The sequence below is a fragment of the Pongo abelii genome, chromosome 8 (genome assembly GCF_028885655.2).
Source record: "Pongo abelii isolate AG06213 chromosome 8, NHGRI_mPonAbe1-v2.0_pri, whole genome shotgun sequence".
Lineage (NCBI taxonomy): Eukaryota > Metazoa > Chordata > Mammalia > Primates > Hominidae > Pongo > Pongo abelii.
Genome location: NC_071993.2, coordinates 24,319,652 through 24,341,519, shown reverse-complemented (window position 1 = coordinate 24,341,519; position 21,868 = coordinate 24,319,652). Strand labels below are relative to the sequence as shown.

The 21,868-nt window shown below is 42.7% G+C and overlaps 1 protein-coding gene across 1 annotated transcript in view; it reads right to left on the bottom strand.

Annotated features, from left to right (window-relative positions):
* KIAA1217 (KIAA1217 ortholog) overlaps positions 1-19,589 on the bottom strand; it is a 380,568-nt gene extending 360,979 nt beyond the window's left edge. The window contains exon 1 of the mRNA XM_054522069.2: positions 19,514-19,589. Within this exon, the coding sequence (XP_054378044.1) occupies positions 19,514-19,574 (61 nt within the window). The 5' untranslated portion in view covers positions 19,575-19,589. The remainder of the gene's footprint in view (positions 1-19,513) is intronic.
* Positions 19,590-21,868: the final 2,279 nt, after the last annotated feature.

Genomic DNA, 21,868 nt, shown 5'->3' with positions numbered 1-21,868 from the left:
ACAATTTAAGCCATTGTTCATGTTCAGGTTAGATAGCAACAATTTAGAGAGTTCTCCCCCGCAGACAAAGGAAGACAAGTATTATCTGACCTGACCATAGGGAAGATGAAGAAACATCTAACACTGTGTTTATAGCTGAGCAGGACAGATCGCCAGAGATAGGACAGCAAAGACCCCATTGTCTACACAGGGCTACATTTGGATCAGGGAGGAACACTTTCGGAAGCAGCTATTGAAATTGAACACTGGTATAATATCTTGTATCTGACTGTCGCTTCATAGCAAATTTTCTCTCCAGATAAGTCCGCAGGACTCCTATAAAATCAGAGTTATAAGATTTGTATCTTTACTGAGGGAACCTTAAGAAGCTAAAGCTTTTTAGCCATTAATAATGTAAGCTTAGGTTAGGTGTGGTGGCTCATGCCTGTTATCCCAGCACTTCAGGAGGGGGAGGCCAAGGTGGGAAGATCGCTCAAGCCCAGGAATTTAAGACTAGCCTGGGCAACACAGCAAGACCCCCTCTCTCAAAAAAATTTTTTTTAATTAACTGGGCTTGGTGGCACATGCCCATAGTCCCAGTTACTCAGGAGGCTGAGACGGGAAGATGGCTTGAGCCCAGGAGTTTAAGACCAGCCTGCGCCACATAGCAAGACTCCATCTCTCCAAAAAAAAAATTTTAAATTAACTGGGCATGGTGGCACATGCCTGTAGTACCAGTTACTCAGGAGGCTGAGGCAGGAAGGTCGCTTGAGCCCAGGAGTTTGAGGCCTCAGTGAGCTATGATTACACTACCAGGCATTCCAGCCTGGGTGACAGAGATCCTGTCTCAAAAAAAGAAATAAAGAAACACCAAATAACATAAGCTTCCCAAGGTCTTGCTGTAAGCACCACCCCAGACATTGTAAATGTCACCTCTGGTCACATATGCAGAGTGAATTAATTGGGTCTTGTGTGTTGCTCCAAGCCCCTGAGGGACCTCAAGAGTCCTGGTCTGGGCGTGACCTCTAACTGAGGTTGGAGTGCCATCTCAGGGCCCCATGCCCTCTGTCCCAAATGTGCTTCTCTTAGAAGCCTGGGCCATGAACAAATGGGATGTGATAAACTTAGCCTTATGGGGATGACACTGGAAAATAAGGTGGCAATGATTGCTTTGATGGGGTCCAGAGCACACTACCCCCCAAATATGATACCTTGACATTGAGAAAACAGCAGAAGCAGGAAGGTCTCTTACACCTTCCTGAAGGTGGCAAGACCCTCATGTGAGAGGGTGGCAGATGGCAAGACCCTCATGTGAGAGATGCCCTCCCTATACCTGGAAGAAAGGAGCATCCTTGTCTCTGAAGACACAGGGACATAGAGAAGAATCTGAACAAAGAATCCTCGCTGAGCTCCTAAGTTCATTACCATTAGATCACTTCCTTTTATCTTCTAATCATACTTCTGCATGACTGTTCCGCTCTTCATCAGACATACAAATAAACATACATACATTCACCTTTTTCTTTGGATCTTCCTTTCCAAAGGCTCTTGTGTTAACCCCCAAAAGCTCTTGTGTCAACCCAAACTTACATTAAGTAAATTTGTGGTTGGGAGCAGTAGCTCATGCCTGTAATCCTAACACTTTGGTAGGCCAAGGAGGGGGATCACTTGAGGTCAGGGGTTCCAGACCGACACGGCAAAACTCTGTCTCTACTAAAAATACAAAAATTAGCCAGGCGTGGTGGCGCACACTTGTAGTCCCAGCTACTTGGGAGGCTGAGGCATGAGAATTGCTTGAACCCGGGAGGTGGAGGTTGCAGTGAGTTGAGGTTGCGCCATTGTACTCCAGCCTGGGCAACAGAGCGAGACTCTGTCTCAAAAAATAAAAAGTAAATTTGTACACTTTTCTCTTGCTAATAAGTCCTTTGTTACACATGCCTCAACCATGAAGCTGGCAATGAAATCTGTTCCCCACTACAGTTTCACTGCCTCCAGGCTTGATCCTCTTCTGGGTTGCTTTTACAAGAATTTTGTTTTTAAATTTTTAAATTTTTAATTTTTGTGGGTACAGAGTAGGTATATATATATATTTGTGGGTACATGAGATGTGTTGATACAGGCATGCAGTGTGAAATAATCACATAATGGAGAAGGGTGCACCATTTATCCTTTGTGTTACAAACAATGCAGTTACAGAAATGTAAATTAAGTTATTGTTGACTATAGTCACCCTATTGTACTATCAAATAGTATGTCTGATTTTTGCAGGTATTTCCAAACCTTATATAACTCTCCTGAATGGAGAACTTTCCTATTGTGCCTGTTAAATGTTTCTTATTCCTGACCAGATTAATAGTCAGGAATGCAGGTCTTTAAATCACATTAAATAGAGTAAAACTACATTATGAAAAAATTAGACAGTGTGGTACAAGGTGACTCATCTTTTGTTTTTTATTTTTTTTGAGAGGAGTCTTACTCTGTCACCCAGGATGGAGTGCAGTGCCACAGTCTCGGTTCACTGCAGCCTCAACCTTCTGGGCTCAAGCCATCCTCCTACCTTAGCTTCCCGAGTACTCGGTACCATAGGTGTGCACCACCTTGCCCAGCTAATTTTTGTATTTTGTATACAGATGGGGTTGCACCATGTTGACCAGGCTGGTCTTGAACTCCTGGGCTCAAATGATTCGCCCGCCTTGGCCTCCCAAAGTGCTGGGATTACAAGTGTGAGCCACCAAGCCCCGCCTCTGATCATTTTTTTTAAGCATGACAAACCCATGTCCTGGTTATCCCTTTCTCTCTATGGAATCATCTGCTCTTCAGAGCACTTAACTGATATGGATTACACATTTTCTTCTTATAGACTCTATCCATATGGTAGCTAACTGGAGAGCTCTGGCTGGCATTTCATGGAGTAAGTGCCAAAGGATGGAAAGGTGTTAAGAAAATAACTGGTCAGCAGCCTGCCTTCCCTTAAACAGGATATCCTCCGTGACTCGTCCTAATTCTGGAACTCCTAGAGAGCACTGGGTTCTCCCAGGAAATATGGGGGAATCTGTGGGTAGGAGAAACTTCTGGATTCCTTGTGTTTGTCAACCAGGGCAATCCTGCTATGGGAAAGCTCTAACTTCTAAAGCCTGCGGGAATTCAGGGCTGCTGACCATTCTACCGTATGGTGAGCTCTGAGTCCAGGAAGGCTTGGGTTCAGCCTCTTATACACAATAAGCTGTTTGGGGAAGTTCAGGCTTTTGAAGTAAGGATGAGAAATGGCTACCGCATGGGACCTGTAGGTAAAACCTCCTCCTGCTTGCTGTTTTACTATTTCTGGGCATTGGGGTGCAAAACATGTTACCCCAAAATATGGTACCTTGTAGGTCACTAGCTTTGACTTTCCCCAGTCTTTCTGTTTAAGAGCCAGCCATAAAGGAATTCTCTGACCGACCTCTCCTGAAAGTAGGCCATAAGATCCCTAAGTGACAGGTATCTTGCCTTATATCCAGAGGAAAGGAATCCCACAAAGAGAGGTCCAGAAGAATCTGAACAAACAAGCCTTGCTAAGTTCCCCCACAGTTTATTACCATTAGATCATACCCTTTGTATGTCCAATCATACTTTTTTTTTTTAAATAGAGACAGAGTTTCACTCTGTCACCCAGGCTGGAGCACAGTGGTATGATCATAGCTCACTGCAGCCTTAAACTCCTTGGCTCAATCAATCTTCCTGCCACAGCCTCCTGAGTATCTGGGACTATAGGCATGCACCACTATACCCAGCTAATTTTTAAAATTTTCGTTTTGTAGAGATGCGGTCTCACTAGGCTGCGGAGGCTGGTCTCAAACTCCCGGCCTCAAGCAATCCTCTCATCTTGGCCTTCCAAAGTGTTGGGATTACAGGAGTGAGCCACTGCATTCAGCCTCCAATCATACTTGTACAAGACTGTCCATTCTTCATCAAACCTAATATAAAAACACGCAGTCTTCCCTAGGTCTTTGGATCTCCATTTCTGAAGGCTCCTGTGCCATGTAAAACTTACATTAAATCAATTTGTATGCTTTTCTCTTGTTAATCTGTCTTTTGTTATAGGGTGTCAGCCATGACCCTTGTGATGCGTGAGAAAAAGGTATTACTCTTTCTCCTCTATGTGGGTAAAAGTGTGTGCACATGTGTGTTTGGGGGGAAGATAAGGGATAGAAAAATATTTAAAATTATTATATTAATTTTGGGAATTGTAGAGGTCTATACCAAGGCAATCAATTATTGTCTAGAATTGCTCCTCAGTTTCAGGGGCATATTTTCAAAGTATTTTTAGCCAAAATGATTTGGGGTCACCCTATGGTCTCTCTGCTCCTTCGCCCAACCACTTAATAGAAGCAACAGCTGTCACGAATGAGTGTACACTTTAAGTCAGGTTGCAGGTCAAGCGCTTTCAACGGTAGCATCATTTATTCCTCTCAACGACCTGATAAGGCTGGTACTATCATCATCCCCATATTCCAGGTGAGGAATATGAAGCTTTCTTTTTCTTTCTTTTTTTTTGAGACAGAGTCTCGTTCTGTCACCCAGGCTGCAGTGCAGTGGTGCGATCTCGACTCACTGCAAGCTCCACCTCCCGGGTTCACGCCATTCTCCTGCCTCAGCCACCAGAGTAGATGGGACTACAGGCGCCCGCCACCACGCCCGGCTAATTTTCTTGTATTTTTAGTAGAGACGGGGTTTCACCATGTTAGCCAGAATGGTCTCGATCTCCTGACCTCGCGAGCCATCCGCCTCGGCCTCCCAAAGTGCTGGGATTACAGGCGTGAGCCACCGCGCCAGGCCGAGGAATATGAAGCTTTGACTGGTCAATCATCAATCATGTCCATGGACATGAGGCTTAAGGAAAGTGTCTGGTCTCCTCCGTGTTGGGAGGAATGAACTAACAAAGACGATTTCAACAGCTGACTCCTGAAAAAGGACAAACACGTTACACCTGATTCTTTAAGGCCCAACCTCCGTCTTTCTTTCCCTACAGAAGAGCCATTCCATTTTAGTTAGAACAACACCAAGAATAAACTGAAATAGGCAGCAGCCTATTGAATACTGCAGAGAATGCTTGCAATTTCAATTTCGGTCAATTCCACACACAACAATCACTGAATCAGGTGTGTACCTCGTACTGTGCCACAGGCTAGAGCTTCGAAGATGGATATGAGGGACCCTTTTTTACATGTGATTTATCCCTGGCTGTGATCCTCTACCCCTGAGAATTCCCAGGGGCATGACAGAAAGTATTGGAAAGCTCATTAGGATTATGGCTTATTTTTTTGAGGCTTCACTTTTACTTGAGGTTCGGAGGTGGGATAAAGGAGTTAATTAATTGAAGAGCTAAGTCACTTAAAACACTACAAATAAACATATTTAAAACAAACACAGATATTATGGTGTTGGATAAAATTACTACCTTCTTTTGTTTCTTTCTTTCTTTCTTTTATTTTTTTTTGGCTCTGTCACCAGGGCTGGAGTGCAGTGGTGGGTTCTCGGCTCACTGCAAACTCTGCCTCCCAGGCTTGAGCGATTCTCCTGACTCAGCCTCCCGAGTAGCTGGGATTACAGGTGCTGCCACAATGCTTGGCTAATTTTTGTATTTTTTGTAGAGATGAGGTTTTGCCATGTTGGCCAGGCTGGTCTTGAACTCCTGACCTCAAGTGATCTGCCTGCCTTGGCCTCCCAAAGTGCTGGGATTACGGGCATCAGCCACTGCACCTGGCCTATTGCCTTCTTTTCTTTTCTTTCTTTTTTTTTTGAGACGGAGTTTTGCTCTTGTTGCCCAGGCTGGAATGCAATGGTGCCATCTCGGCTCATTGCAACTTCCGCCTCCGGGGTTCAAGCGATTCTCCTGCCTCAGCCTCCTGAGTAGCTGGGATTACAGGCATGTGCCACTGTGCCTGGCTAATTTTGTTTTTTTAGTAGAGATGGGGTTTCTCCATGTTGGTCAGGCTGGTCTCGAACTCCTGACCTCAGGTGATCCACCCGCCTCAGCCTCCCAAAGTGCTGGGATTACAGGTGTGAGACACTGCGCCTGGCCATTGCCTTATTTTCTGAGATAAAATGCTGGATTTCAAAGAAATTGAATGCAGGAGGCACACCCCCTCAGGACTGCATGCTGAATCTTCAAGTGTACAGGTTCTCTTTCTCTGCTGATAGTTATGATGTTTTATAACCAAGTGGAAATGAATTAAAAGTGCAGAACATACTAATGAGTGAAGGGAGATGAAGAAGTATAGAGCAGTGACATTTTTTGGAAGCCGGACCCTCTGAACTGAGAAAGGAAATAAATGACCTGGGAGGCAGCGAAAAGGGAGAAACTCTGAGCAGATTAATCACCATTAGCTCAGTTAGCCACAAAGGTTATATGAGCAAATACAAAAGAGAAAAGAATGAGAGAAAGGGAGGCAGTGGACCCAGGATGCTGTGACAAGTGACAAGACAGGGAGCTCATGTTAGGAAAAATTGAGTCAAAGATGGGGTCTATAATCAGGGTTTTCTGCAATTGTTTATGAACAGATCCAATGGACAATGGTCAGACTGGCAGACCAGGGCTGTACAGAGAATCTCAAAGGCAGATCAATAAAACCATTGTAAAAATGAGGTACCGTTGGAAGAGGAGTAGAGCAGAAGAGATGATGCCGAAAAACATAGCCTGAGTCACAGAGAGTACATTTGAGGAAACTGAGTAAAACGAATTGGGGAAGAGAAAACGGAATGAAAAATATTAGATTAAAATTTTTTTGTTTTGTTTTTCTTTAGACGGAGTCTCACTCTGTCACCCACGCTGGAGTGGAGTGCCACCATCTCGGCTCACTGCAGCCTCTGCCTTCCAGGTTCAAGTGATTCTTATGCTTCAGCCTCCGTGATAGCTGGGATTACAGGCACCCACCACCATGCCTGGCTAATTTTTGCACTTTTAGTAAAGAAGGGATTTCACCATGTTGGCCAGGCTGGTCTTGAACTCCTGACCTCAGGTGATCTGCCCTCCTCAGCCTCTCAAAGTGGTGGGATTACAGGGGTGAGCCACTGCGCCTGGCCAGATTAAAAATGTATAGATGGGAGACACAACAAAGATCCGCGTTCTAAGTAACAGGTATCACTGGAGAAAATCAAGTAATTGGAAGAGGAAAAGGTATAATTATATCTGAAGATAATTCAAGAAGTTTTATTGAAATAAAGGACATGAATTGACACATGGAAATATAGGCTAAGAAAAAATGAGTACAGATCAAATCGTAAGTGAGAAAAAAGTCAACTCTGGAAGGCAGTGGATAATAGACACAAAGTCTTCAGAGATGTAAAGTATGACTCAAGAATTTTACTCTCAACACTGTCAACCAAGTATAAAGCCAGAGGATTTTCAAATTTAAATTCTCAGCAAAATAGTTCCCATGAGTCCTTCTGAGGAAATATTGGAAGTCCAAACCCCAGTCATCCAACACAAAATTGAAAAAGTCAGGTCAAAAGGGCTGCTTTTAGGACTGAACCCACTTAGTACTAAAACTAAAAATAAGACAAGCATAGAATGATGATTTCAGAACTTAAATTTTATGAGCAATGACCATTTAAAAATAATATTGCTAACATGTGTTGGGAAGGGGAAGGGAAGGGAAGACAGAAATTAGAATAAATATGTTGATTTTCCTCATTTTTCAAATGCAGAATCTTTTTTTTTTTTTTTTTTTTTTTTAAATACAGAGCCTTGCTCTGTCACCAGGGCTGGAGTGTAGTGGTGGGATCTCAGCTCACTGCAACCTCTGCCTCCCAGGTTCCAGCGATTCTCCTGTCTCAGCCTCTGAGTAGCTGGGATTACAGGCACCTGCCACCACATTCTGCTAAGTTTTGCAATTTTTTTTTTTTTTTGAGATGGAATTTTGCTCTTGTCACTCAGGCTAGAGTGCAGTGGTGCGATCTCAGCTCACTGCAACCTCTGCCTCCTGGGTTCAAGCAATTCTCCTGCCTCAGCCTCCCAAGTAGCTGCAATTAGGGGTGTGAGCCACCACGCTTGGCAAATTTTTGTAATTTTAGTAGAGATGGGTCTTCACCATGTTGGCCAGGCTGGTCTCACACTCCTTACCTCAAGTGATCCATCCTCCTCGGCCTCCCAAAGTGCTGGGATTACAGGCATGAGCCACCATACGTGGCCAAGAGTTGATTCTTTAAAGCTGATAAATTAGGTAATAGGAGTATGATTTAGTAGTCTTTGATTTTTAAAATCATGGGTATGGATTAATTTAAATAAATTAAAAGTAACAAAATAACAGATAGTTACAACAAAGGAGGAGTTCGAGGACTTGCAAGGAGATGCTGAAGCAAATGTCTTGGAGGAGATTCTCATTAAGCCTTGACCAACCAAACTGTGGAACAGAGTAGTGTCCTTGTATGTAACTGTAACCTACCCCACCTGGAATTCCTTATCCTGCAGGTTACCTGTGGGTTTTACTACATATGTAGTAGAAGTGTGAAGACTCCCACAACAGAGACAGGTGGGCAAATGGTGATTCTGAGAGTTCCCTCTTTAGCAAAGAATTTCCCCTTCTAGATGAGAGATTGGTGGAGAATAGAGACTAGTAAGAGCAGTCTCTTCTTAAGGGCATCCTGTTTTATTTCAGATAGAACTTTTATTGATTAAAAAAAATTTCAGCCTATGTATCTCTTTCTCTTTTTACATACAGAAACATATATTTTATAAATGTCACATATACCTATATTAGATACTATATGTAATGAGAGAAATACATATTTTTTTCTGAGATTATAAATATAGTTTTCTGTCCCTGTACCAACCAACAGCAGAATTCTCCAGCGTCTCTGTGATTTCCAAATATAAAGACCTCATCTGGTTTGAATGACCACTTATGGGGCCAGAGCCAAAAATCTGGCAGAAAGGAAAACTAGGAAAAGGGACAATCACGTGCTCCTGGTTTTGAATTGAATACTGCCAGTATTGCAGCCAGCTTTTCTGTTTCTCCTAGCCCTGCTCTGTTGACCAGTGACCTCCCCATGGGCTGGAATCCTGCTGCTGGACAGCAATCAGTGCATTGGGAGTTTCTTGAGGCCAAAATGGGGCTTTGGCTTCATGGGAAATCTCCCATAACATATACTTCAGGATTGTGCGCTTTGAAGGTGCTTAGTCTGTGTGAGTGATAGTCTGAAGGTGCTGCACAAATGATAGCTTATTTGCATTAGAAAAAAGTTTTGGGCTTTCATAAACATCTCTTTATGAAAAGGATTTGCTGGGTATACTTTCAAAAAAAGATACTATCTAAAATGAACATCTGTTACAACAGCTGCTCTTAAAAGCAGATTAAGGTACAACTGCCACATAAAAGTGAAAAAGGGGATGAAATTTAAAACCCCTCCCATTTATTACCCAGTGATTCCGCTGGGATTCAGCCCATTTCAAGTCCCACAAATGAAAAACCACTTCTGTTTTAAACCATACCTACACATTCCACCCACCCTGGAAAGCTTGAGCTTTAAAAACAGCACACAACCCTAAGTCTCCACTCACTGGCTCTGTTGAAAGCTAAAGTGTTTGTCATTAAAAGTAAACCCAAGAATAACCAAGAGGCAGCTGTCCTACTATAGATGGTGCTGTTTAAAGTGTGAGTGTCACTCAGAAAGGGGTGATTGTCCTTTGAGAGGGCTTAGGGGAGATATGTTTTTGTAAAGATGGTGAAGAATGCAGACACTGTGTTCTATAAGAAATGTATTTGAGGGAATTGGGGATATTTAGTTTGCAGAAGAAAAGACTTGAAGAGACCTGGCAGTTGTCTTAATATATTTGAAAGGCTGTCATGTAGAATATAGAATAGATTCCTTCTGTGTTGCTGTGAGGTGCAGAACCATTCCACGAGGTAGACTAATTTTGATTCATTTTTAGGAAAGATATTCAGTCTAACCAGATTTAGTGGGAATAAATGGTTGTTTCCTAAAATAGAGAGGGAGTTCCCCGCTGCTAAGAATAACCAAGAAGAGGCTAGTTGAGGATTGCCTAGGAATTGTGTGGAAGGATTTCTCATACTGGAATGCATGAGGACAACCAAAGGACCCACTTTTACATTCTATCATTCATGCTTAGTTTTAAAGCCTTTTGCATAATTTTCAAAATGCAGCAAATAATGATTTGGGGGAATTATTATTAGGACACAGAGTAATTTAGCCCCACTGTCTTTTTTTCATTATTCTCTTTTCTGAAGATGAATGAGAAGCAGATGACTAACAGAAAGAGGGGAAGGACAATCAGAAGAGAAGGGGTAGAAGGGGAATCTGTAGCTTTCCATTATTTCCTCTTTTTTGGAAATTTGGCTATATCTGAATAGTTCTGTGAAATGTGTCTTCATCCATTTTGTGTTGCTATAAAAGAGTACCTGAAACTGGGTAATTTATAGAGAAAAGAGGTTTATTTAGCTCATCATTCTGCAGGCTGGGAAGTTCAAGGGTATCACCTTGACGTCTGGTGAGGGCTTTTGTGCTATATCATACATGGTAGAGAAGGCCAAAGGTGAAGCAGACGTGTGTGAAAAGAGGAAACCTGGGGGGTGTCCCAGCTTTATAGCAACCCGCTCTTGTGGGCACTAATTCAGTCCCTTCAGAACAAGAATTCATTCACTACAAGAATGGCACTAAGTCTTTCTCGAGGGATCCACATCTATGACCTAAACACCTCTCACTATATCCCATCTCCTAACACCACCACATTGGGGATCACATTTTGACACGCATTTTGGTGGGGGCAAACAAATCATGTTGAAACCATAGCCCCTTGCATAATAGAGTGTATTGTTATCAAACACCAACTCATTCTTGCAAATAATCTCCTAAAATCCCTCTCCAAACATGTTTACCAGGAGCACTACAATTTTAGTATAAAATGTTATAGTTCTGCTTTCACTTATTCTCTTCATGGGAGTTCTCTCATATCCTCAAGTATGTCTGAACTTACCCATAACTGATTAATATACTACATTAAGCAAAATACAAATTGTGTTTATAGATTAACTTTAAAGAACATATGCCCCTACCCTTAACTTACCCCCATCCAAAGGACCAACATAAATACAATCCATGCAAAGAGACTCATTGACTCAAATCACTTCATAACAAAACAAAACGAAGACAGACAAACAAACAAAGCCATCATAATCTCCTTAGAGAACAGTCTGTGTGTGTGTGTGTGTGATGGAGTCTTGCTCTGTCGTCCAGGCTGGAGTGCAGTGGTGCGATCTCGGCTCACTGCAGCCCTCCCCCCACCACCCCAGGTTCAAGCAATACACCTGCCTTAGCCTCCTGAGTAGCTGGGACTACAGGTGCACACCACCATGCCCAGCTAATTTTTGTATTTTTAGTAGAGACGGAGTTTCACTATGTTGGCCAGGCTGGTGTCAAACTCCTGGCCTCAAGTGATCCGCCTGCCTCAGCCTCCCAAAGTGCTGGGATTACAGGCATAAGCCACTGCTTCCGGCCAACACAGTCATTTCTGAAGATGGATTTAAAAATATGGAACTATGAATTCAGTGCATCACTAAGCATCAAGTAAGAAAAAAGACACAAAGGGACCCTTTTGGTAGATAAGCATATTTGTGGTCCTTTAACTGGATCCCACTCGTGCTCATCTAAATACCACAATTCTCTCAAAGCCCCACTTAAAATTCCCCCTTTCCGTGAGAAATATGAAAAAGAACAGGCATGTTCCACCTGAATGCTCTGTAGGTACTCCAAAACCTGTGTACCCAGAACTGAACTTTTGTCCTTAAAACCTGGTCCTCAGTGTTATATGGTTCCACAAAATGTTATTAAAACAAAAATCAGAGACATCCTTGACACTTCCCTTTCTCTCACCCAAAAAGGAATTAATGACTAAATTCCATCTAATCTGTCTCCTAAGAACCATTTGAATCGATCCTACTGCCACCAACCTGGACAAAACTATCGTCTCCTTTCTCCTGGAATATTACATTATGTCCCTTAATCATGTTTCCAGGTACATTCTTGTTACGTTCTAGAACTGAAATAAACTGAATGACAAAATTGATCAGGCCGTTCTCCATTAGTTGTTTCCTACTACACTTAGGAAGTTCCAAACTCCTTATCATGGCCTCAAAGCCCCCCATAATCCAGCCATGCATTATCTCGCTAGCTCTTCTTCCTATCACTTTTCTCCTTTGACCTGGAGACTCAAGTTAGGTTGATCTTGTCCCTTGTCCCTCCAAAGAAGAGGGCATGCTCTTTCCCACCTCAGAGCCTTTCTACAGGTGATTCCTTTGGCCTTTCATCCTTCCCCCTCTCACTTCATCTAGCCAGGTCCTACTTCTCTTTAGGTCTCAACTCCATATCCTCTGAGAAATATTCCCTGATACCTGCACTTGCCAGATTAGGTTTCCTTCTTAGATATTTCCACAGCTCTTTACATCTCTCCTTTGTAACCCACATCATATGTTAAGTCCTTGTTCATTGTCTGTCTTCCAAACTAAATAAGAAATTCCAAGGTAACAGGGACCATGTCTGCCAGACTCACTACTGTATCCCAGGTAACTAGTACCTAACGTGTGCTCAAATAGTTGTTGCATGGATAAATGAATGAGTAACATGTGCTGTCTACATCAATGATTCATAAACTTCACTATGCAGAGGAATCATTTGGGAAGCCAATTTAGCTGATCCATAATCAGTATCAGGACCCTACCTTTTCAACAACAATAGGGGATGAATTTTGACTCAGACTGTTCTTGACTCACACTTTGGAAAGCAATACTCCAGGATTACAGACATGAGCAAGAGAGAGAAGCATGACTGAGGTTAAAGAGACAAAAGGGAGCAAAATGTGAGAAGTTAAATAACAATAGAAGACTCACATAACTTAAAACAACACAACTACAGGACTAACTGACAGATTGTCAAATTAATTCCTCAGACAATGATACGTATCTTCAAAATATTTGGAAGGAAAAGCCACTTGATAAAGCTGGAGGTCTGGGAAGACACTGAAATAGGAAAATAAATTTGAACTTGAGTTGAAGGATGGGTAAGGTTGGGAAGGAGAAGAGGAAAGGAAATGGTATTACAGAGAGATGAGTATGAGTATATGAGTTCAGAGGAGGAAAATCACAGAGCAAGACAGGCAGCATTTTGCCAACATGGTGAAACCACATCTCTATTAAAAATATAAAAACTAGCCAGGTATAGTGGCACGCACCTTTAATCCCAGCTACTTAGGAGGCTGAGGAAGGGGAATTGCTTGAACTCAGGAGGTGGAGGTTGCAGTGAGCCGAGATTGTGCCACTGCACTCTAGCCTGGGTGACAGAGCGAGACCCTGTCTCAAAAAACAAACAAACAAACAAAAAAAACAACAAAAAGGTTCAGAAGAGTTGAGGATATAGCTGGAAAGATAGGGAAGGACCTGACCGTAGAGGTCCTCAAAGTTAATGAAGGTGAGCAGAGTAAGCCACCTTAAAAGAGGCCACTTTGGCGTAAGGATTTTTCTGAGTCAAAGGCAATTGAGAAACAGCAGATACAGAAGGAACTCTCTGCCACCCCTATTTTTGCCTAAAAGCAGGGGATAAATTTCGTACCAGGAAAAGGAGATAACCCTTATCACTGAAGATTGTAATAACTTGAGTCTGCATAATAAAACTAATTAAATAATCCACATCTTCCACTAGTTTCCTCCATATACTTACTTTCCTACAATTTGTTGCACATAGAAGCTGTATTAGTCTGTTCTTGCACTACTATAAAGAAATTCCTGGACCAGGTGTGGTGGCTCATGCCTGTAATCCCAGCACTTTGGGAAGCTGACACAGGCAGATCACTTGAGGTCAGGAGTTCAAGACCAGCCTGGCCAACATGGTGAAACCCCATCTACTAAAAATACAAAAAATTAGCCGGATGTGGTGGCATGCGCCTGTAGTCCCAGCTACTTGGGTGGCTGAGGGATGAGAATCACTTGAACCTGGGAGGCAGAGGTTGCAGTGAGCCGAGATGGTGCCACTGCACTCCAGCCTGGGTGACAGAGTGAGACTCCATCTCAGAAAAAAAAAGAAAAGAAAGAAAGAAATTCCTGAGACTGGGCAATTTAAAGGGAAAAGAGGTTTAATTGGCTCCTGGTTTTGCAGGCTATACAGAAAGCATGGCTGGGGAGGCCTCAGGAAACTTACAATCATAGCAAAAGGTGGAGGGGAAGCAGGCATATCTTCACATAGCCAGAGCAGGAGGAAGTGAGGGGGGAGGTACCACACACTTTTAAATAACCAGATCTCATGAGAAGTCTATCATGAGACAGCACTGGGGGGACGGTGCTAAATCATTAGAAACCACCCCCATGATCCAATCACCTCCCTCCAGGCCCTACCTCCAATACTAGGGATTAAAATTGAAGACAAGATTTGGGTGGGGACACAGATCCAAATCATATCAGAAGCCCAAAAGCCTTTTACTTCGTCTTGTCACTTATCCACAATTTATTGCTCTTTGTTAAAATGGTATATAAGCATCAATGCCTAAGTACTTTTTGAAGGTTTTTACTTCTTTTCTGTGAGGCCTTCTGTGTACATGGGAGATAAACACTTTCTCGTGTTAATTGTCTTTTGTCAGTTTAATTCACAGACCCCAGCCACTGACTCTAAGAGGGTAAAGAAAAAGTTATTTTTTTCCTCCCCTACATTAAGCAAATGAATAATAGGAAGAAATGCTCAAAAGTGATATCTGACTTATGATTTAAATAAGTAACTAAAATTTGGGATACTTAAAAGAAACTACTCTGTTTTTCCTAATATGTCCCATTTCACTGAAACATTAAAAAAATTCTCCATAACATAGTCTTCCTGTATGTTGTAAAAATATAGAACAAAAAAAACTCAGGCTAAAGAAAAAGGTGAAATGTACGTCATATCACAGAGCCATTTAGTTCTAAGACCATGGGTGCTGAGAAACTTCAAAGGAAATGGAACAACTGAAATCTAATTCTAACTTTGAACTCAGTTAACATAAGAAGAGTCCTTTTTCCTCCCTTTACTTATTTTATGTCTGCTTTGATGGGCAGTGAAAAGGAATTTACTGGCAGAAATTAAAATGGTACAATCTAATATATGGTGGCTGGCTGTTATCAAAGGTGGTAGAGAACAGATGCAGGATGTTACAAAGGAAAAGTCCAGAATTTCACCCTGAGTAAATCCCATTATAGCACCTCAGAAGACCTGGCTTTATGTCCTGGTTTCACCATGTTTAAGCCAGATGGATGTATCCCAACTCAACTGCAGATTCTTCATCCATGAAATGGGGATAGGATTCCTTGCCATCTTTTACAATGTTGTGAGAATTCAATGTGAAAGTATTTATAAACTGTAAGTCACTTTATACAAATAAAGCATTATTAAATTCCATCAACAGATAAAACAATAAACAGCTCTAAAAGAGATTTTTCTTCTTTTTCTTTTTCCTAAATCCCTATTCAAGTGACATTAATGTAAACATTCACTGTGGTACATAATGTCAGGGATAATGGTAAAACAATGCTAAATGACACACTTTTATATGCGCACTTATCTTTTTATCTGGCCTTAATTTGCTCTCCTCAGAATAAACATCTTCAACTCTAGCTATACATCGGTGTTACTCTCTAAAAGCTAAATACTACAGGAATTTATATTTGATATTTAGGAAAAGCACCAGACCTGGTGCTATCTGTACACACATTAGATAAAGGATCCAGCAAACAGATGCTCCTTCTTGCAATCAGCCAAGAACTTCTAATATTCTGACAACTTGTTAATCAACCAACATATGGTATCACTTCAGTAAACACAACACTCAGATTTTGCTTTTTACAGGGCATTTTCTGAGAGATGTAATGGTCCTGACTCATCAGCACTATTCACTGGAAATCAAGTGAAGCTAGCCTCCCCCACCACCTTCAATTTGTCTAATTGCTTGGGGAAAAATAAATATAGGCATTGATTGGAATTTTGTGTACTTTTTTTCTGAGTTGAGATTTTTAAACTGTCATCTTTGTAGACATTTGTAAAAGTAGTAGAATATCTTTATTATACAGATTTACATATGTCACAGGTCAAAAAATGTCTGTAGTTCTACCATTTGATCCAGCAATCCCATTACTGTGTATCCAGAGGAAAAGAAGTCATTATGTGAAAAGGATACTTGCGTGTGCATGTTTATAGCAACACAATTCACAATTGCAAAAATATGGAACCAGCCTAAATGTCCACTGATCAATGAGTAGATAAAGAAATTGTGATATATATATATGATAAAGATATATATGATACAAAGATATATGTGATATATATAACAAAGAAATTGTAATATACATATATATGATGGTGAGAGGTGACAACGTGCTAGCAGCCCTCACTCGCTCTCGGTGCCTCCTAAGCCTTGGCGTCCACTCTGGCCATGCTTGAGGAGCTGTTTAGCCTGCCACTGCACTGTGGGAGCCCCTCTCTGGGCTGGCCAAGGCCTAAGCTGGCTCCCTGTGCTTGTGGGGAAGTGTGGAGGGAGAGGCACGGGTGGGAATCGGGGCTGCGCATGGTGGGCACAGGCTCAGCAGGCCCCGCACTCAGAGCAGCTGGCTGGCACCACCAGCCCCGGGCAGTGAGGGACTTAGCACCCGGGCCAGCAGCTGCGGAGGGTGCGCCGGGTCACCCAGCACTGCCAGCCCGCCTATGCTGTGCTCAAATTCTCACCAGGCCTCAACCACCTCCCCGTGGTGCAGGGCTCAGGACCTGCAGCTTGCCATGCCTGAGCCTCCCCTGCCCCGTGGGCTCCTGCATGGCTTGAGCCTCACCGATGGGCGCCACCCCCTGCTCCATGGTGCCCAGTCCCATCAACCGCCCAAGGGCCGAGGATCGTGGGCGCGCAGCGCAGGACTGGTTGGCAGCTCTGCCCGTGGCTCTGGTGCAGGATCCACTAGGTAAAGCCAGCTGGGCTCCTGAGTCGGGTGGGGACTTGGAGAAATTTTATGTCTACCTGGAGGATTGTAAATGCACCAATCAGCACTCTGTGTCTAGCTTGGGGTTCGTGGATGCACCAATCAGCACTCTATGTCTAGCCAAGGGTTTGTAAATGCACCAATCAGTGCTCTGTGTCTAGCTAATCTAGTGGGGACTTAGAGAACTTTTATGTCTAGCTAGAGGATTGTAAATGCACCAATCAGCACTCTGTGTCTAGCTAAAGGTTTGTAAACGCACCAATCAGTGCTCTGTGTCTAGCTAATCTAGTGGGGACTTGGAGAACTTTTGTGTCTAGCTAAAGGATTGTAAATGCACCAATCAGCACTCTGTGTCTAGCTGAAGGTTTGTAAATGCACCAATCAGTGCTTTGTGTGTAGCTAATCTAGTGGAGACTTGGAGAACTTTTATGTCTAGCTAGAGGATTGTAAATGCACCAATCAGCACTCTGTGTCCAGCTCAGGGATTGTAAAAGCACCAATCAACACCCTGTCAAAACAGACCAATCAGCTCTCTGCGAAATGGACCAATCAGCTCTCTGTAAAATGGACTAATCAGCAGGATGTGGGTGGGGCCAGATAAGGGAATAAAAGCAGGCTGCCCGAGCCAGCAGCCCCAACCCGCTTGGGTCCCCTTCCACACCGTGGAAGCGTTATTCTTTCCCTCTTTGCAATAAATATTGCTGCTGCCCACTGTTTGGGTCCGCACTGCCTTTATGAGCTGTAACACTCACCATGAAGGTCTGCGGCTTCACTCCTGAGGCCAGCGAGACCACGAACCCACCGGGAGGCATGAACAACTCCGGACGGGAGGAAGGAACAACTCCAGATGCGCCACCTTAAGAACGGTAACACTCACCATGAAGGTCTGCAGCTTCACTCCTGAAGCTAGCAAGACCATGAACCCACCAGAAGGAAGAAACTCCAAACACGTCTGAACATCAGAAGGAACAAACTCCGGACACACCGTCTTTAAGGACTGTAACACTCACTGTGAGGGTCTGTGGCTTCATTCTTGAAGTCAGTGAGACCAAGAACCCACCAATTCCATACACAATGGAATACTACTCAAAAAAGAATGAATTAATGGCATTTGCAGCAACCTGGATAAGATTGGAGACTGTAATTCTAATTGAAGTAACTCAGGAATGAAAAACCATACACATACACACACACACACACACACATACACAAACATACATACACCATGGAATACCATTCAGCCATAAAAAGGAGTGAAATAATGGCATTCACAGCTACCTGGATGGAATTGGAGATCATTATTCTAGGTGAAGTAACTCAGGAATGGAAAACCAAACACTGTATGTTCTCACTGATAAGTGGGAGCTAAGCTATAATGATGCTAAACTATAAGGTGCTAAGCTATAGGGATGCGAAGGCATATGAATGATACAATGGACTTTGGAGACTCGGGAAAAGGATGGAAGGGGCGTGAAGGATAAAAGACTACACATTGGGCTGGGTGTGGTGGCTCACGCCTGTAATCCCAGCACTTTGGGAGGCCAACGTGGGCAAATCACCTGAGAACAGGAGTTTGAGACCACGCTGGCCAACACAGTGAGACCCTGTCTCTACTGAAAATACAAAAAATAAATTAGCCAGGCATGGTGGTGCACACCTGTAATCCATCTGTTTGGAAGGCTGAGGCAAGAGAATCAGTTGAACCCAGGAGGCAGAGGTTGCAGTGAGGTGAGCTCATGCCATTGCACTCCAGCCTGGGTGACAGAGGGAGACTCCATCTCCAAAAACAACAACAACAACAACAAAAACACTACACACTGGGTATACTATACACTGTTCCAGTGATGGGTGCACCAAAATATCACAAATCACCACTAAAGAACTTATTCATGTAACTAAACATGAATAACCACCTGCTCCCCCCCAACCTATTGAAATGAATAAATAAAATTTAAAAAAAGTCTGTAGTTCCTCGATTAGTTTCCTGAGGACTGCCATAACAAAATACCATAAACTGAGTTGCTTAAAAAGAGAGACATTTATTTTCTCATAGTTCTGGAGGCTAGAAGTCTGAAAGTAAGTTGTTGAGAGGGTCATGCTCCCTCTGAAGCCTCTAGGTGGGGATCCTTCCTTGCCACTTTCAGTTTTTGGTAGCCCAAAGCCTTTCTTGGTTAATCCTCTTCTGTGACAGGAAATGGGATTTCAAGGTATAGCTTTAGACTCGTGTGTGTGTGTGTGTGTCCACGTGTCCACAAGCATGCACATATGTGCACATGGTTTGGATGGGAAAAATGCTCTCCTCTCCCCTAGGGTCTGGTGTGGTTGGTGTGGATGCTGAGATGTGCAGAGATACCTGGGACACACCTTTTGGTGAAGGACAAGCTGCCCAGCTGGCAAGGCAGCAAGCCAAGAGCTAGACAGACATAGAAGGGCCTGCATTTGTGGTCTCTGAGTCATACTGGGCAGGGGTAATAATGATAACTCATACTCCATGTCCTATTGCCGTTCCATAAAACTCCCAGAAAAGCTTGCCTCCATGCCCAATGAAGCCCTCGTCTTACCCCTGCTGAGACTTGAGCCCTTTCTCCAGAAGTCAGGAGGCAGTAGACTTGACAGTGTCATCACAGAGATCAACTGGAATTAGAATGGTGCATTTCCATGACGGAAGAGAACATGGCAGGTGTCACAAGGCACATGTTCCTGAGGGTACAAGACAGCCCCATGGGACATTCAGAAATGCCTGAGGGGCACATGGAAATTGATAAACTTATGGCAAAGAGATGCAGCTTGGACTTTGCGATTTGGACATTTAAAAGGCAACGTGACTTTTTTTGAAGTCACAGTCTTTGGAGGAAAAAGATTCGGGTTACTCAAACTAATACTAACACTCTTATTAAAAAGGTAGTTGAAAACTGTTAAGCATTTCCTATGGATCAGGCAGTATTTTAAGCTTTTGAAGTTCTAGAATTATCTAGGAACAATTCCAGTTTTAGAATCAGTTTCTACTTTGAGTGTCTATGAAATATTTTAATGTATAAAGTTGAACCATCTTTTAGGTAGAGGATTGAACCAGATGATCTCTTTAGAACTGGAAGTCTTAGATTCTGTAACTATTATGATATCATCTTAGTAGTCTTGGTAACTTTAGAGCAGAGGTCACCAACCTTTTTGGCATCAGAGACCAGCTTTTTGGGAGACAATTTTTACACAGACAAGGGTCAGGGGGTGGTTTTGAGGATGATTCAAGTGCATTATGCACTTCATTTCTATTATTTCTATTTCTATTATTTTTACACTTTATTTCTATTATTATTACATTGTAATATATAATGAAAAATTATACAACTCACCATCATGTAGAATCAGTGGGAGCCCTGAGCTTGTTTTATTGAAACTAGATGGTCCCATTTGGGGGTGATAGGGGATGGTGACAGATCATCAGGCATTAGATTCTCATAAGGAGCATGCAACCTACATCCCTCACGTGCTCAGTTCACAATAGGGTTTGTGCTCCTATGAGAATCTAATACCACCAGTGATCTGACAGGAGGTGGAGCCCAGGAGGTAATGCGAATGATAGGGAGCGGCTGCAAATACAGATGAAACTTCACTTGCTGACCTGCCACTCACCCCTGCTGTGCAGCCTGGTTCCTAACAGGCCACAAACCAGTACCAGTCCATGGCCTGGGGGTTAGGGACCCCTGCTTTAGAGTATTATGCTTATGGGAATTTCTTGTTAATAACTTCATTGAAACTTATAATTCTGGGTACAAAACAAAGGAACAGTCCACAGTTCACTTAAGAATGAGCCAGACAGTCAAGAGCAGGTCTGAAGTATCATATCAAATAGAGAAAACAGAAGTGAAAAGCAGATTCCAAATACCTGTAAAAACAAAATATATGGAGTGCCTGAGTTTGAACTTGTGCACAGGTAGGGAATTGTGAACAATGCTGATGTCTCTGGTCAACTGTGTCCTTCAGATCTTCAACAGGTTATTTCAATGTTGGTACTAGTGATGGCCAACACCTATGTGGTCCTACTATGTGCTAAGCATGTTTTACCATTGGACAGATGTTAACTCACTTAATCTCACAATGGCTCAGTAAAATAGGTACTATTATTGTCTCAGTTCTGCAGATTAGAAAATGGAGTCACAGAGAGGCTAAGTAACTTTTCCAAGGTAACTCAGCTAGGATGCACTGTGGTCAAGACCTGAACCCAGAGAATTTGGCTCTGGTTTTTGTGCTCTTAGGGACTACACAAACTGCTTCTCAAAATTGTTACTGAGATGCTTTCTCCCTTCGGAATCCCAGAGCAGTCTATCTCGTCTCTATGAATTTGGACACGAAAGAACATCCTCGTGGCATAGTGGTCATAGGAAAATGGTTCCTCCAGGAGTGACAAATTATTTGACAGCGTTTCCTGTAAATCTCTTCTCCTTTTCCACCATTATGGGGCAAGACAGAAAAAGCCCATAGTTCCCATTTAAATGGTTGCTGTCTCAATAGAAACCAAGAATTTCAAATTTATTATCTTCTTTTCTGTACTACCCTGTGTGAATTATACTCTCAGTATAATAGCCAAGGTTTGGGGCTTAATTTTTGGTTTCATCACATATCAACTGTATGATCTCTGTCAAGCCATTTGCCATGTCTAAGCCTCAGTTTCTTCTTTGTTTAAATGGGGATAATAATAGCCCCAACCTCAGAGGATGTTGTGAGGATGAAATTAAGACAATGCGTGTAAACTCCTCCCTACAGTTCCTAGCTCGCAGGAAGGTTTCAATAACTTCTACCTTTTTGCTATGATTTTTGATTATGGTGTCGATCATCATTATTTTTATTTTTTTATTTATTTATTTTTTTGAGATGGAGTTTTGCTCTTGTTGTCCAGGCTGGAGTGCAATGGCGCAATC